At 43.7% G+C, this 18171-nt stretch overlaps 1 protein-coding gene across 1 annotated transcript in view; it reads left to right on the forward strand.

Moving 5' to 3' along the window:
• The window catches only part of aebp1b (AE binding protein 1b), a 35788-nt gene that overhangs the window by 4295 nt on the left and 13322 nt on the right, over positions 1 to 18171 (forward strand). Inside the window, exons 3-14 of the mRNA XM_084055631.1 lie at positions 1066 to 1128; positions 2557 to 3021; positions 5711 to 5785; positions 7973 to 8035; positions 9123 to 9197; positions 12862 to 12933; positions 13299 to 13408; positions 15905 to 16044; positions 16166 to 16256; positions 17074 to 17218; positions 17509 to 17600; positions 17793 to 17916. Coding sequence (XP_083911757.1) covers positions 1066 to 1128; positions 2557 to 3021; positions 5711 to 5785; positions 7973 to 8035; positions 9123 to 9197; positions 12862 to 12933; positions 13299 to 13408; positions 15905 to 16044; positions 16166 to 16256; positions 17074 to 17218; positions 17509 to 17600; positions 17793 to 17916 — 1515 coding nt within the window. The remainder of the gene's footprint in view (positions 1 to 1065; positions 1129 to 2556; positions 3022 to 5710; positions 5786 to 7972; positions 8036 to 9122; positions 9198 to 12861; positions 12934 to 13298; positions 13409 to 15904; positions 16045 to 16165; positions 16257 to 17073; positions 17219 to 17508; positions 17601 to 17792; positions 17917 to 18171) is intronic.

The following is an 18171-nucleotide window of genomic DNA, read 5'->3' on the forward strand; positions in this document are numbered from 1 at the left end:
GGCCCAGTATTCAAATATGGGAGACTGCAATTGGTAGTTGGTTGTAGGTCTAACCAATTGCATCCAGAGCCATTGTTTTGATCCCGCCCCTTGGAAAAAGAACTTCCTCATAGAAGCACCAGACTCATATCCACGTGGGATGGGACACTAAAGCCAAACATCTTAACTAGGGATGCACCGATACCGATGTTTAAAATAACAATTTAGCTGTTAGATACTGATACAGATGTTTGTTTATTTATTCTTTGGTGTAATTATTTCTCCCTTTTGTGCCATGGAAACAAATACATCTTCATTATAAGAAATAACTGTTCAGAACAGTGGTTCTCAAACTCTTTCATGTCAAGGGCCCCCTAATTGACACTTACTAGCCCACGGACCCCCATTTGGAACGATATGCCAGGGACCCCCTAATAAGAGAAGATTGTTAGGGCTCTAGCAGTGTTCCTCAACAATTTTAATGTCAAGGACCCCCAGTTTGACATGCATTAGGCTACGGACCCCCATTTAATGACATTTCTATCTCTGGGACCCCAATTTATATTGTAAAATCAAATTATATTGTAAAATCAATGTTAATTTAACTCTGAGAGTGTACAAAAGGAACCAAATGGACCTAGCGGGTCCATTTGGTTCCATTTGTACACTCTCAGAGTTACAGACCCATATAAAGGTCCAATTGGCTCCTAACTATCCATCATTTAGGTGGGGACCCCCTGGAACTCCCTCAAGGACCCCTGGGGGTCCCCAGACCCCACTTTGAGAACCAATGGTTCAGAATATGCAGAAACACAACATAATTGCCTCCTATCTCCCGTAACTTTAACCAGCAAAAAAAATAATAATGCAGATGTTGACCGATACCGATGTGTGGCCGATATATCGGTGCATCACTAATCTGAACCACTAGCCTAAGAGGGAATTCCTCCATGGCTGGGGGAGGTATTAGGCTTTTTGGTCTTCAGGCAGAGACTCTGAGTCACTCTGCTACACCTGAACTTATGTCTGTCTGTCTGTCTGTCTGTCTGTCTGTCTGTCTGTCTGTCTGTCTGTCTGTCTCTTCAGAGCCCCCCACCGAACCGCCCGCTGAACCTGACTATCCAGACTACCCTTATCCTGAGGGCGGTGGTGAGTGACACGCACACGCACACGCACACACACACACACACACACACACACACACACACACACACACACACACACACACACACACACACACACACACACACACACACACACACACACACACACTGATTAGTGATGTTTTTACCCATATTCAGAAAGTGCAAAAACATACATGAACAACTTTAAATTAATTTGAAAACATTTTAAAAAATCTAAAATCTACATGCTTGTAGATCAGCTAGAATAGTGACTGTCTGGGCTGCATGTCGATACCGATGTCATCACAAATGTCCCATAACGACCCATATGGGTTCTACCTCCACCTCTGTTTCATCTTCATCTCCAGTGGCGTGCACAGACATTTTGAGGGGCAGGTGCTCAAGTAAAAAAAAAAGGGCACCTTGCGCGGCGCGTGGAACCGCCGGCTGCCTTAGTAGTGTGAGATTTATAGAAGAAAATTGCAACGCACATTTTGGGGAATTGTTAATATATTAGAAGCTTTTAATCCAGAATTGATCGATGTCACCATGGGCTACATTACATTACATTACAGTCATTTAGCAGATGCTTTTATCCAAAGCGACTTACAATAAGTGTATTCAACATAGGTAGGGAACGAAAACTACTAATCACCAGAAGTCTTAAGTGCATTTCCTGCAAAAAACAAGCAACCAAGAGTATACCTAGCGCTAAGGTAAAAGTGCTATATATCAGCTACCTACTTTCCTAAACAGATGAGACAAAATAGCAAAATCAAATGAGCTCAGACAAATAAGTGTATCGACTAAACAAGATCCAATAAAACAATACAAAACTAAAACAAGAGTTTGTACAACTAGTTAACAACAAGTAGGCCAGGCAAAGAGGAAGGGTAGTGTTTCTTGAAGAGGTGGGTTTTCAGCCTGCGGTGAAAGATGGGCAGTGACTCCTGACTTCAGTGGGAAGTTCATTCCACCACTGTGGGGCCAGAACAGAAAAAAGGGCTACATACTGTAAACCAGGGGTCTTCAACGTTTTCAGGTCAAGGACCCCCTAGCTGAGAGAGAGATGAAGCAGGGACCCCTCTATATTGTATAAAATTGTGTTTAAGATTATACATTTTTTTGTTTACTTGGTCTGCTCTTTTTTCCCTCTACACCTATACCTCTTTGCCAAAAATAGCCGATGGCTAAAGTTCTCCTCAGAAAAAGGGATGCTAGGTTTCGAGTGGTTATGGTAAAAAGAAAAATCATATCACATAAAGATTTGGCGGACCCCCTGTAGTAACTCTGAGGACCCCCTAGGGGTCCCGGACCCCCTGTTGAAGACCCCTGCTGTAAACTGAAAAAAAGGGCACTTCTGGTCAAGAAGACAAAGGGCAGGTGCTCTATAGCACCACCTATAGAGTCTATCTGTGCACGTCCCTGTTCATCATCACGTTCTGTGCTGCAGAGGATGACTACTGGAAGCCCGAGGAGGAGGAGGAGGAGCCTCAGCCGGGAGGCGACGATGACTACTACCAGACACCAGAGACCACCACGCCCCCCGCCCCGCCCCCCGAGGCTCCGTACACCGACGCCCCCTACGACGACTACAACCCGGAGGGGGAGGGGCCTCAGCCGGGAGGAGGTGACGACGACTACTGGAAGGGCTACGACTACCAGGCACCGTCACCGGCACGGCCGCGCCCCACCACCACCACGCCCCCCGCCCCTCCCCCGGAGGCGGCGGCCCCCGTGCCGGACGCCTACGACGACTACTATGACCGGCAGAAGCCCACCGAGCCCCCCCGCCCCGAGGAGGCGGGCGTGACCGATTACGACGACTACTACGGGCGAGGAGTGGAACCCACGGCGCCGGCCCCCGACGTGGACGGGAAAGCCGACACGGACGATGGAGATTACTGGGACGCCAAATGTACGTATGACACCATGTTAAAGAGGCGGTGCCATGGGTTTTGCACTTTTTCTGTTTTTCATGTGTCTATGAGGTTGATAGAACTTCATTAAGCCCCCTGGTGGTGTTTTTATGGTGTTTTATGTCTTCTCTGACTATTTTGAGTTTCTACCTGGAGGCTGAAACCTTGAGGGTCAAATGTGCCAATAGAAAAACAGCGCTTTAGTGACATAGTAAAAACATACCCTCCCCCTCATTATCATAACACGACAGGTGTGGGCATGAGGAGGAGGAGGGACTAGGACAGGTGGGTGGTACTAAGGTGGTGGAGGAGGTGCTAAGGTGAGAACCAGGTATACTTAATGAACTGGAGGCGTGTCCACATAAAAACATAATTTTAACACTTTCTGTACACTTTTTTGAAAAAAAATCTTCCTACTAGTATAACCATAATACCTGATGATTATGTTTTAGGGGGGGAATAAATCACTGAAAATCACGGCACCCCGTCTTTAAGAGAATACTGGGACGCCAAATGTACGTTTTTTTGTTTGTTTAGTTTTTTTATTGCGACACGTTATACACTGATACACTGTACATGTACGACAGAGTATTAATTAAATAGGGCTTAAGTGGTCAATCACACTAATCAATTTGGTCGATTTATAAAATAAATTAATTAGAATAATTTTCACATCGATTCGTTGGTAGAGACTTGATGCAGACGGAAAAAGTGGTCAAAGTACAGTTGTAAGTCCAGTTCTCTAAGGGTTTAGAACTAAGAGAAAGGGTTAAGAATTTAGAGAAGGGTTAAGAACTTTAAGAGCACTTAATCCCCTGTAAGATTTACAGGGGATTAGGTTTTTTGTGTTTCCAGCAGCAGGTCTGATTATGGAAATATGTTGTCAGTCACATGTGACTCTCATCCTACTGGACAGACACATGTTTTACTGCTGATAGAGAGGAGATGATGATGATGTTTTTATGACGCTGGGTTTCCACTGGACTGCTACCTCATCCTTTTCCACACTCCCCCCCCCCCCCCTCCCACACAGCCCAGTGGATGGTCCAGCTTCTAGAGCAGTGGTTCTCAAACCTTTTCATGTCAGGGACCCCCAAATTTATATATATTTGACCACGGACCCCCATCTGAAAAATATTTTTCTTTCAAAATGTTTTGCATTGCGATGCGTTGTACTGTGGCTTTAAAGCTTATTTAGCAAACAGGGCTCGGAAATGACACAACCCACTCAAATAAGTACCAAAGCCTATACCACTTGTGCTTTACGGCCCGCTTCTGTGACGAAGGCGGAACTGCCTCTCGTCTACAACAACTGCAGACAATTTTTTGGGCCGTCTCAAGCGAACTTGAGTCACGAGAGGCACCGCCGAGCGAGCTAAAGCGAGCGAGTTGTCGTGCCGAACTTTGCGAAGTTCGCTTGAGCCGACTCAGCGCCTTCCGAGTTCTGTACCGATAGAGTTCTGTACCGATAGAGTTATGTACCGATAGAGTTATGTACAGATAGAGTTATGTATACCGATAGAGTTATGTACAGATAGAGTTATGTACCTATAGAGTTATGTACCGATAGAGTTATGTACCTATAGAGTTATGTACCGATAGAGTTATGTACCGATAGAGTTATGTACCGATAGAGTTATGTACCGATAGAGTTATGTACAGATAGAGTTATGTACCGATAGAGTTATGTACCGATAGAGTTATGTACCGATAGAGTTATGTACCGATAGAGTTATGTACCGATAGAGTTATGTACAGATAGAGTTATGTATACCGATAGAGTTATGTACAGATAGAGTTATGTACCTATAGAGTTATGTATACCGATAGAGTTATGTACAGATAGAGTTATGTACAGATAGAGTTATGTACAGATAGAGTTATGTACCGATAGAGTTATGTACCTATAGAGTTATGTACAGATAGAGTTATGTACCGATAGAGTTATGTACCGATAGAGTTATGTACCGATAGAGTTATGTACAGATAGAGTTATGTACCTATAGAGTTATGTACAGATAGAGTTATGTACCGATAGAGTTATGTACCGATAGAGTTATGTACCGATAGAGTTATGTACAGATAGAGTTATGTACCTATAGAGTTATGTACAGATAGAGTTATGTACCGATAGAGTTATGTACCGATAGAGTTATGTACCGATAGAGTTATGTACCGATAGGGACAGAATCGTAAATCATGTTTTGGCGAGAGCGTTTGCCCGAACTGCATCTAAAGTGGCTACTGGCCACTTGCACAAGTGGTATAGGCTTTGGGATGACGCGCTACAGAAACAGGAGATAGGCTCCTCCCACATGGCTCGGCAAGGCTTACTTACTCATATAACTTGGATCATACTCCAGATCCCTGTGTCGTGTTGACATTCGTTCCCCCTCGGATTTGTGTTCCCCCTTAGTGTATGTATCCACCACTCTCTCTAACCTGATGCCTAAACGTAACCAGGGAAACACATCATGATGGGGGAACACATCTCCACGCAACACAGTCTTTATCTTTCCTGTTTTCATTTCATCATGCAGGACCACAATGGAAACATTGTGGGCCCCTGAGGGCCTTTTGTGTTATCCTTTTAGCAAAGCTTTTGTAACTGTACTGGTTGCAGTACTTGCTAATAAAGTATTCATTCAATTAATCAGATCAATCAATGTGTTGTCTCCATTCCTGTAGATGAAGTGCCAGAAAAGCTTCCCTTCCCCGACGGCAAAGAGGTCAGCCCTGAAATAGAAATAGAAACTGTAACAGGTAAGTAACTACTCAATATATAATACAATATCATGTAATTTAGTACAATATAATGTAATATAATATTATATTATATCATATAATAATAGAAACTGTAACAGGTAATTAACTACTCAATAGAAACTATAATAATATAATATAATAACTTAATATTACATAATATAACATAATATGATAATAGAAAGAGGTACAGTAAGTACCTGTTGTAGTTAGTAGCTACATGTGAATGTTTCACACAAACCATCAATCAGTCAAAGAGATTCAGTCAATTTTAAATCTCTGGTTATTCATTTTTATGGCCGGTAGGGATATGTTTTGTCCCTGCTTCTGGTCAGACTGAATGAAATACATGCATTTCCTTTTTGAGAAATGTAGACTGTCACCCCTCTGTTTGTAACAAATTGAATCCTGAAAGGAGGGAATTCGGAAGTGCGGTATAGGCTTACGCTATGAAATATTAATCTGACTCCTGCTGCGTTCACACTGGCAGATACAAAACATTTAAAAAATACAAAGATACAAAGCTGCATAGCATATTTGTAGCTTTGTATCTGTGTAGCTGAAGTTGAAACCAGCTCAACTGTTTTGTAGCTTTGTAGCTGTTGTAGCTTTTATAGCAGCTACAAACATCCAATGTATCTTTGTATCTTCATTTCGCTGGCTTACATTGAAAAAGAATGGTAGCCTGTATCTTTGTAGCTGCTAGCCCCTTTCGGAACGCTGTATGTATACCTTTTTTGTACTTGGGAAGGCGGTATCCAGGGTCAACATTAGAGACGTTATATTTGTCAGAGACCAGACAGTAGTACCAGCGAGTGAATGGGAGAAGGCATTAACTTTCAAGGGACCCTGCCTTCCCAAATACAAAAAAGGTATACAGGGTTCCGAAAGGGGCTATGTAGCTGCCAGTGTGAACGCAGCATGGGTGGAACGGTATGAGAGTTCATATTTAAGCACTTCAGCAGCACATGGGGAACAGAGTCATGTTTCTATGAGCTAAGCTGCCCTACTTTTTAACTAGAGTGGCTGCAGTCTAGCTGCTACTGTCTGCGTCCCACACAGTCAACACAGAGCCGTCGCGGTTTCATAAGAGAGCATAAAAACCCTGTCATCAGGCAACAACCCTGTTATACGGTAGTTCTTGTAAATGTGAATTAAAACTTTTAACTGCTGTACATTTAATGACACCCTGCTGCAATGCGACAGCCAGAGTTTATGCCGGTTGCAAACAGCGGGTTGTTGTGGTCGCAGGAATCAAGGCGGTGCTAACGCGTTAGAGCGTTATTTGTACAGCTTGGAGAGCTCAAGAAAGACGTATAATCTCCTACAATGTCTGCAGAAGATCTTGTGTCTGCTGCTGCTGCTGGAGAGCAGAGCATTTTGAGAGTGCATGAGTCACCTAACTTAGATTTTGTGTGTGTGTGTGTGTGTGTGTGTGTGTGCGTGTGCGTGTGCGTGTGCGTGTGCGCGTGCGCGCGTGCTTGTGTGTGTGTGTGTGTGTGTGTGTGTGTGTGTGTGTGTGTGTGTGTGTGTGTGTGTGTGTGTGTGTGTGTGTGTGTGTGTGTGTGTGTGTGTGTGTGTGTGTGTGTGTGTGTGTGTGTGTGTGTGTGTGTGTGTGTGCGTGCGCGTGTGTGTGTGTGTTTTTTCCGTTACTTTTGCAGACCGGTCTAATTTTTCATTTTCGACACTGATGTTTGCAATTTGGAATGCTCGGTTACGCTCAAGATGTTACGAAAGCCCCATCTGATTTCCATCAGAGGAATTTTAGTTATTAGCATCCAAAGTAGATATCTTTATCTGGTGTTATGCAAGTTCTGCATCATCTCAGGCCAAAGAAAACTCCAAAGGCCAAAGAAGTTATTCTTTTTTTTTCTTTCCTTTTTTTTAACTCTATAAACTACACGGGATGCATTTGTCAGTGATGGAAGAAGTACTCAGATTGTTTTGCTTGAGTAAAGGTACACAAGTATTGGCATCAAAATATACAGTATAAACAGTATAAAATGCCAAAACTAAAATTTCACACATCCTTTCAAAAGTTTTCAAAATGTGTCAGAATCTTTTGAAAATAGCAGATCAACAAGCTGGTAAAACGTGTGAGGAGGAGTGACTGGTCATTATGAGGAGGAGTGACTGGTCATTATGAGGAGGAGTGACTCATCATGTGTTCTCTCCTCTCTTATACAGACGAGCCCACGCTCGCTCCGCCTGATGAGAGCACCTGGTATGATGAATATGACTATGGGCAAAGTAAGTACACAATGTCACTTTAAAACACTTCTGGGATCATTTTCACTATGTGTACTCTGGCCTCCCTACTGACCCCACTGACCCCACTGACCCCACTGACCCCAGACAATGTTCTTGAATCCTATATTATTCTTTGGGGTCTACTTCATCCCCTCCCTTTACACCAAATCTCTTATAATAAGAGATAATAACCAATCTACAAGCAACTTGTGACGAGTTGTGAGCTTGTAGAGCATCTGTTTCCATCTGGTTCTGTTTTCTGCATCTTCCACGGTGACTCCAGCCACCCACATGTCCTCTCTCACACCGCATGTCCTCTCACAGCATCCATAAACCTCCTCTTTGGCCTTCCTCTTCTCCTCTTTCCTGGCAGTTCATTGACATTCTTTTATTGGAAATAACCCCTTGAGACGTACCATCTCGTTTTCGAGGGGATCCACAGATTACAGAGATACATCTTCAGCATCCTTCTCCCAGTGTACCCCTCATCATCCCTCCTCTGCACACGTCCCCAAACCATCTCAACCTCACCTCTCTTGTTTCATCCCCAAACCTTCTAACCTGCCTTAATCCCATGTACAACGCACAGACTTGTTTTTTTCTATCACCTTAACTAACGTCCATAAGTATATCATGCACAGTGACAGTAGACATCTGCTGCTATGCTCAGGCACCTTTATACCTTATCTCAGGTACATGTGTACATATGTAGATAACTTGTTTGGTTCTTTTTGTCCTTTTGTTTGATCTCCCTTCCCCCTTGCCCCCCCCCCCCCCCCCCCCTCCTCTTCGTCCCCTTCTTTTTACTATGGAAATAACGATACGATGTGAGCTATGCATGAAAACTAATTTCACCCACTTTTTTACTTCTGTAAACCTGTGATGATAAATTCTGATTCTGATTCTGATTCTGATCCTCTAATCTAGTCATTTCTGATCATGTCCTTCCTTGTCACTCCTAATGAGAATCAGTGTTTATAATGGAGCTGATTAGTAATTAGTGGATATTTCTGGAACGTGGTCCATGATTGATTGATTGATTGATTGGTTGATTGATTGGTTGATTGATTGACTGACTGATCCACAGGCAGGAAAGAAGATGAGGCGGAGAGAGAGAGGCTGGAGAAAGAACGGCAGGCGAAAACAGAGAGGGACGAGAGAGGTAAGATGAGACATCATGTCATCTATTCTTCATGTATTTGGGAATGGAACTACATCTAAAAAATATGTTGTACCAAGGACCCCCATAAGAGAAGATTTGTGTGTTTTCAGAAGTATTTGAATCTTTTCAAAATGTTTCACAAATAGCCAACCTACAAGCTCACAACGTGATATGTTGTGAGCTTGTGGATCGACTATTTTCAAGTAGAAGATAAAGTAAAACAGGGTGTAAATGTTTAAACTGTTCCTCGTTTTGCTGGGGACCCCCTTGGAACCCGCCCAAGGACCCCTGGGGGTCCCCGGGTCCCACTTTGAGAACCACTGCCTTACATAATAGTGCACAGGGTCTCTGTGACGGCCAGTGAGAGAGAACACGACCCCATGACCATGAGTCAAACCGGCCCCGTTATGAACTGATAGAGCATCACTCCCTGATAGGAGCTCATATTACAGCCATAAGGAGACGCAGATGTGTATTGCCAGGTCTGCTCATTATAAGCGACTTTGGCCTTGTTTTACTGTAAAGTGCTTGTAAATATTGCGGGTTGTGTTTTTTTGGGCTTGTTTCTAAATTGTAGTTGCTTATTGGGGCTTGTTTCCTAATGTTGTTTAAACCAGAGGTTCTCAAACATTTTCAGGTCAAGGACTCCCCAAATGAATATGTATTTGTCCACGGACCCCCCCATCTAAAACTATTTTGTGCCAGGGAGGGACCCCCCTTTTCATTTTTTTTTTAGAAATTTTGCCGATCTACAAGCTCACAGCACGTCGCATCGGCGTTGTGAGCTTGTAGATCGGCTAATGTTAAAATGCTCATGTGACCTCTAGTCGCTTCTTTTGGGCTTATTTTACTCTTGCAAAATCTGGCAACGCTGCTCACTACGCAAACATGTGGCAGCGTGGGCTGTTGTGTGTGTGTGTGTGTGTGTGTGTGTGTGGTGGGGGGGGTGAGGACAAAAGGTCATCCAGTAAAAGCAGAATAAATCAGTTTATTCTGCTGTTGGCTGTTCACCAGCCTAACATCAGACAGAGATGTTGGCCTGGTGAAGAGACGCTTGTTAGACATTTGTGTTTAATCTGTGGTGAGCCGGCCAGCAGGGGAGGAGGGTCCAGCAAGAGAAACACCAGGGAGAAAAGATAGACGGAATGTGAAGGAGACATCAGGGGAGATGTTGAACACTGGAGGAGGACTTTCTGGGTGTAAAAGAAATCCAAAGTATTCAGATCACAGCCAGCGAGATTGTTCCCTGGTTGCCACGTGTCTCTGCTCTCCTCTCCTTCCTGCTCTGTGGGCTGCAGCGTGGAGAGAGAGAGAGAGAGGTTAGCCGCTGGTTCACACCGGCTTCAGAGCCAGATGATGATATATGTGACATTGTCAAGACAAGTGTCACCAGAGCGTATCCTTCATCCACGCTTCAACTCAGACAGACAGGAGGGGGGAAGAGGTTAAACACGGCTCTGTGAGCAGCCAGGGCTGCTCACAGAGCTCAAGGTTAGCACCTTCTGTCACAGCATGCCATCCAACTGTGACTCTTCAATATGAAAGCACATGTGTGTCTCTCTCCTCAGTTGTGTGTGTGTGCGTGCTTGTGTGTGTGTGTGTGTGTGTGTGTGTGTGTGTGTGTGTGTGCGTGCTTGTGTGTGTGTGTCAGTGGTGGAAAAAGTACTCACATTTTGTACTTATGTATAAGTTACAAGTAAAAGTCTGGAATTCAAAATTGACTTGAGTGAAAGTACAACTTTTGGTACTTAACGTACCAAACCTAGAAGTACTCATTGTGCAGAATGTCCTGTTTCACAAGTTAACATATGGCTACAATGTATAAACATCTTTTGAAAATAGCCGATCTACAAGCTCACAATGCGTCGCATCGCGACGCATTGTGAGCTTGTATATCTGCTATTTTCAAATGGCTGAAGTGGTTAATGTATGTTTTGTAATAATAATCAAAATCTACAAAGTAACAAGAAACTAAAGTTTTCAAATAATTGTAGTGGAGTAAAAGTACAATATTGTTTTCTCTGAGATGCAGTGGAGTAGAAGTAAAAGTACTGAAAATTGGAAATACTCAAATAAAGTAAAAATACCTGTGTGCGTGTGTGAGTATTACTACACTTGTGAGGGCCAAATGTCCAAGTGTGTGTAGTAAAGTAAAGTAAAGTAAAGTAAAGTAAAGTAAAGTAAAGTAAAGTAAAGTAAAGTAAAGTAAAGTAAGTAGCCCCTGGGAGCCAGAGGTGCCAAAGACAGAATGTGATTAATAAACATTAGTCGTGAGCCAGTGGCCGCACACCGTAAATAACTACAAGCTTTGTATGAGCTCTGAGAGCTTATACATCTGTTATTTCTGCCTTTAGGTTAAGGTTAAAAAAAAAAAAAAAGAAACATAAAAATTGGCAGCCCCCCTGCAGTAACTCTGAGGACCTCCTAGGGGTCTCAGAGCCGTTGTTGAAGTCCCATATGCTCTACAGTGTAGAGTCTACACCAAATCTCTGTGCCGTAAACAGACGATCTACAGATGGCTGTTGCCCCCCCCCCCCCCCAGATTATGGATGCTGAGATTCGTGCGGTCTCATCTCATGTTGTTTCTGGTAGCTCTGTCATCCAGTGTGTCGCTCGGCGCTCACAGTGTAATTTACCATAATAAGTCACAGTGTAATTTATGTGCCGTTGGATAGAAGTCATCGTGTGGTCTGTCTTACATTTAACACGTCAAAACAGCGGCGGCTTGATTGATGCTCTGGTGGCCCAGTGGGACTCTAACACATCTTACTGCCATCTGGTCCTGTAGGCTCTGCTGGGTCCGCTTCACTCTGTTTGTTGTTGTTTTGTTACAGAGAGTCAAGAATCAAGAAGGTTTTATTTTGTCACTAACTTATAGATATATAAGTATAAGTATACTTATAAGTATACTTATACACTCTCATAGTTACAGACCCATAAGGGTCCATTTGGGTCCATTTGGTTCCTGTCCATCATCTAGCTGGGGACCCCCTGGAACACCCTCAAGTACCCTTAGGGGTCCCCGGACCCCACTTTGAGAACCAATGTTCTATATACAGCAGATTAGGTACAGTAGGTGCCGTTCAGGCATAATAGTACAAGAAAAGGACGGATTGTTGGGGGGGAGCATAGCATTTCCCTTTACTTATAAGTATACTTATAAGTATAAGCTGCGAAATGGCGTTGGGACAACATTTTGCTAATCTACGTAATAATATATATACAATAATGACGAATACTGGATGTAATGTAAAGAAGAGTTAGGTTTAGGATCTTGTCTTAAACAGGTACTATAGCCATTTAGCAGCAGTTTATAAAATGTGCAGGTAATGTGCAGATACAATATCTAATCAATAGCAGCAGTGTTCAATCTAATGTGCAAAGATGAGCCAAGCATCATATAAACATAGACTGAGAGTCCGTTCCGTCACTGTTTTGTTCCTATCGTTGCCGTTGTAAATTAATGTGTTACTTCATCATACAAGAGTTATGGGCTATTATCTCTACTTTAAATTGATTTTAAAATAATAATAAGAAAGGAACGGTTTTGGACTTCCTCAGAGAGAGCACAGAGGAGTTATTTCTTTGGTTAGTTTTAACTATTAACTATTATAAGATGTTATATTTGGTTAGTTTTATTTAACTATAATAAGTTGTTTTTCAGAGAGAACACAGAGGCTGAAGGAGGCAGAAGAGCGAGCCAGGAACAGACCACGAGTCTTCAAAGAACCAAAGAGTAAGTTCTGATCAAGCTCATTATTTATTTGCGTTGCATTTTTATTCATTATTTTTATCTCAGTTAACTGCAATGTTTTTCAAAATTCTAGTGTTTATGTTACAGTGTTAGTTTTATAGTTTTATAGTTTTATACTGCAATAATAACCCTGTTCTGTTCTCATATGGAACAACATCCTTCTGCTGGGTCTTTAAACACAAACAATGTGGAATCTAATAGTGTGTGTGTGTGTGTGTGTGTGTGTGTGTGTGTGTGTGTGTGTGTGTGTGTGTGTGTGTGTGTGTGTGTGTGTGTGTGTGTGTGTGTGTGTGTGTGTGTGTGTGTGTGTGTGTGTGTGTGTGTGTGTGTGTGTGTGTGTGTGTCAGAGTGTCCTCCTCTTGGCATGGAGTCTCATAAAGTTGAACCAGACCAGTTCTTGGCCTCCTCCATGGCCGGGTACCGCTACGCACCGCAGCGAGCACGCCTCAACATGCAGGTACACACACGCACACACACACACACACACACACACACACACACACACACACACACACACACACACACACACACACACACACACACACACACACACACACACACACACACACAGCCCCACGGTCACTGAACTGAATATTGGAGCCATTCTTCACAAACCACACAATCCAATAATATATCTAACAATCTAGAGAGACAAATCAGGAGAAAATCTACTTTGACATTGACCTTCACTCTGTCCCAGAGACACACTCTCTCGTGAGATCCATCTAGCACCACCAGTAAACATAGATCTGACGCCCACTTAGGAAACCATTTGTGTAACATTTTGCACCTTGTGGCGAAGAATGGGACCACATTGGGACGGGGTTAGGAGTTAGGAGTTAGGGTTAGTTTTGGGGGAACATAGGGCTGAGGGAACATATATGGTCCTGAACATAGGTATGCTATGGTCCTTAACATATGTATGCTATGGTCCTGTACATACTATGCTATGGTCCTGAACATACTATGCTATGGTCCTTAACATATGTATGATATGTTCCTGAACATACTATGCTATGGTCCTGTACATACTATGCTATGGTCCTGTACATACTATGCTATGGTCCTGTACATACTATGCTATGGTCCTGTACATACTATGCTATGGTCCTGTACATACTATGCTATGGTCCTGTACATACTATGCCCTCCTGAACATACTATTCAGGGTCCTGACTCCTGAACATATGCATATGGTCCTTAACAGCAGCCACATGCTGCTCATTAACAAATATCATTCTAAATGCTTTGGCACGCAGCCCGGCTTGTGGACGGCTTACATTCAAAAGGCGTACATAGTTAGAAAGCATTTAAATGACTACATTCTTGTGTGTTGCTGAAATTCTCATTCCACATGTAAATACATGCATCCAGCTGTCTCCAGACTTCCTGGCCAACCATACAGTTCATATTATGTGCATTGCCTTAGCATCTGTTCCCGATATTTAGGTTTAGGCCAAAACTGTACGCTGATGACTGACTCTGACAGTGAGAATAAGTCTGTGATTAATTATGTTCTCCCACATGGAGAACATCTATGTGGTTAAAAACAATCAAACAACAGGACAAAAACAGGTGTGTGGAGCAGACATGACATGACAGGACATACAGCAAGACAACAGTGACAAGACAACCTAACAACAGTGACAAGACAAACCAACAACAGTGACAAGACAACCCAACAACAGTGACAAGACAACCCAACAACAGTGACAAGACAACCCAACAACAGTGACAAGACAACCCAACAACAGTGACAAGACAACCTAACAACAGTGACAAGACAACCCAACAACAGTGACAAGACAACCCAACAACAGTGACAAGACAACCTAACAACAGTGACAAGACAACCCAACAACAGTGACAAGACAACCCAACAACAGTGACAAGACAACCCAACAACAGTGACAAGACAACCCAACAACAGTGACAAGACAACCCAACAACAGTGACAAGACAACCTAACAACAGTGACAAGACAACCCAACAGGACATAAACATCATTCTCACAACATTCCCCCAAAGTTCATACTTTGCTCTGCTACCGACGGCATAAAGTTCACATAAACGCACCATTGTCGATTTTACATATTTGGAGCGTAGGTTGTTCCTTGACCTACTGGGAGTGTGCGCCGCACGCAAAGTTTGTTTCCCGCTGAACAGTGCAGCGGTGGTGCCGGAGATTAGCTGCTCAAAATCACACAAAAGGACATTTTGAAAAGACAAACAGACCGACCGGCGCGAAAACATAATCTCTGGCCTCCAGCTGTCCGGCCTGGCAGAGATAAAAACTTTAAAGATGAGAGATATTATAGAGATACATATATACTGTCTTTCTGACAGCGATGCTTTGCAGGACTTGTGTGACTGACATGGTATTTGTGTTGCAGTCTCACACAAGGCCCAATAGGCTCTATGCACAGCAGCCATATTGGAAGAAATTGGGCCTCTTCCTTACTACCTTCACTGGTCTTACCAATGATGTTAACTAAGGCTCTGTTCCATTTAGTGTAGCACGGTGGTTCTCAAACTTTTTTTAATGTCAAGGACCCCCATAACTATGAGAATGTACAAATGGAACCAAATGGACCCTTACAGGTCAATATGGTTCCATTTGTACACTCTCAGAGTTACACACCCTTAAGGGTCCATTTGGAACCCCCTCACGGAACCATGAGGGTCCCTGGACCACAATTTGAGACCCACTGGTGTAGCAGAGTGTTTCCAATATCAGCACCCTGACTCTTGACCAGAATGGAACAGAGCCTTCATTAGTTGTGCATAGAGCCTATTTCTTTCCAATATGGTGCTGTGCATAGAGCCTATTTCTTTCCAATATGGCGCTGTGCATAGAGCCTATTTCTTTCCAATATGGCTGCTGTGCATAGAGCCTATTAGAAGTGGTTGAAGTGTGATTGGAGCAGAAGACTAAAGGGGGCGTGTCTTCCAGGGTACTGACGATGAGGAGGACTCCAGAGGAGGGGCGTGGTGCGCCAACGCAGAGGACCGGATCCACTGGTTTGAGGTGGACTCCCGCGTGGTCACAGAGTTCACCGGGGTCATCACCCAGGGACGAGACTCCAGGAATGAGTACGATACAAACATTATGTATACTGTACTCTCTGTCTGTCTGTCTGTCTGTCTGTCTGTCTGTCTGTCTGTCTGTCTCATAAACACTCACTCACTCACTGTGGTTGTGTGTGTTCTTCAGGACTGGGGGTGACTATGTGACATCATACTTCCTGGCCTTCAGTAATGACAGCAGAGAGTGGACCACCATCCATGATGGATACTCTGACTGGGTGGGTTCACACACGCACACACACACACACACACACACACACACACACACACACACACACACACACACACACACACACACACACACACACACACACATTGAAACCACAACCAGGAAGAAACATGGACAACAAAGCACGGAGAGATGTTTATGTTTATGTCTGTATATAAAACAGACTGACCCTTCGGGGGGTGTGTGTGTGTGTGTGTGTGTGTGTGTGTGTGTGCTGCCGTGTTAAGTGGTCAGATGGGTGTATTTTCAGAGCATGGAACTTATGCACGCACACTCCCTGGAGGCCAAAGGAAGAACCTCTGACCCAAATCATTCACATCGGTCTGTTAAAGCGCCACCAGGAGGCAGTTTTTGAAAAAAAAAAAAAAAAAAAATGATATTACTCCTGCATATTTTGTCCAAACATCACGCAAATCGGTACACAGTAGTCATGGGATTAAGACGGATCTGTCCGATTTTTCATATTCTGACTGTAAGATTGGCTTCCAAAGTTTGCAGGTTCGCTTTGAGCAAAATGCCTCAAATCATGAACGCAGCGTGTGATTGCCGTGCAACTTTGCTGGCCCACAATAAGCTACCTGGCCTGGCCGAGACCTGTGCTCTGAGGAGCACATTCTGCTGTACTTTTAAACTGTAAAATATTAAATGAATCAATCAATCAATACATTTATTGTATCACAATGAAAACTGTGATAACCTGTGGGCCTGTGTATAACCTGTGTGTGTGTGTGTGTGTGTGTGTGTGTGTGTGTGTGTGTGTGTGTGTGTGTGTGTGTGTGTGTGTGTGTGTGTGTGTGTGTGAGCAGCTGTTCTTCGCTAACAGTGACAGGGACACTCCTGTGATGAACCAGCTGGCTGAGCCGGTGTTGGCTCGCTACGTCAGGATAATCCCTCAGAGCTGGAATGGAACTCTGTGTATGAGACTAGAGGTCCTGGGCTGTCCTCTACCTGGTGGGTCTGTCTGTCTGTCTGACAACAACAAAACTGCTGATGCTACTCTTATTTATTGTAAAACTAATGTGTTACTACCTTGTGCCCTCTTAGGATGACCATACAGAGCCCGCCGACATTTTATTATTATTTGTATTACTGCTTTTACCTGCTTATGGTTTTATTAATGACGTTGTTAACCTCCAGATGAGGGTGTGTGTGTTGTTATCCACACTGTACACATTATGTACACATGAACTTCACTAAGCAATATGAAGTGTTTAGAAGTTGTTGCGTTTCGTCCCTCTCAGACCCAGTCAGCAGCGCCCCCTGGAGACAGAATGAGGTAACTCCAGTGGACTATCTGGAGTTCAAACACCACAGCTACACAGACATGGTGACGGTGAGTAGGACACTTGTAGATCTGATATGTTTGAACAGCCAAAGTATGAAATAGGGTTAGAGTGGTTGAACTGATTTCTGATGCTATCTTAACACTTTTATTCATGACTTCAACTCAACTTATTGTCACATCAAAGGGAGTGTGTAAGTATCAGATCTATAAGCTAAAACATGTTTATGAATGTTGTTGCAGCTGATGAAGGCGGTGAATGAAGAGTGTCCAAACATCACCAGCATCTACAGTCTGGGGCGGAGCTCCAAGGGGCTGGACATCATCGCCATGGTGATCTCTGGCAACCCCACAGAACATGAGATAGGTGTGTGTCTGTCTGTCTGTCTGTCTGTCTGTCTGTCTGTCTGACTGCCCCTCTCCGTTCTCTACACTGACTCCCTGTAGCGGCTCGCATCCAGTTTAAAACCCTGGTGCTAGCCTATAGGGTAGTGAAAGGAACAGCTCCTTCTTACCACCAGGCTATGGTCGATGCCTACACCCCTGCCCGACCACTTCGGTCTGCCGCCTCTGGGCGACTGATTGCTTCGTCGCTCAGTGGTCCTTCTGGTCCTTCTCTACA

The sequence above is a fragment of the Gymnoscopelus microlampas genome (assembly GCF_963454915.1).
Source record: "Gymnoscopelus microlampas genome assembly, chromosome: 4".
In the NCBI taxonomy this organism is placed as follows: Eukaryota; Metazoa; Chordata; class Actinopteri; order Myctophiformes; family Myctophidae; genus Gymnoscopelus; species Gymnoscopelus microlampas.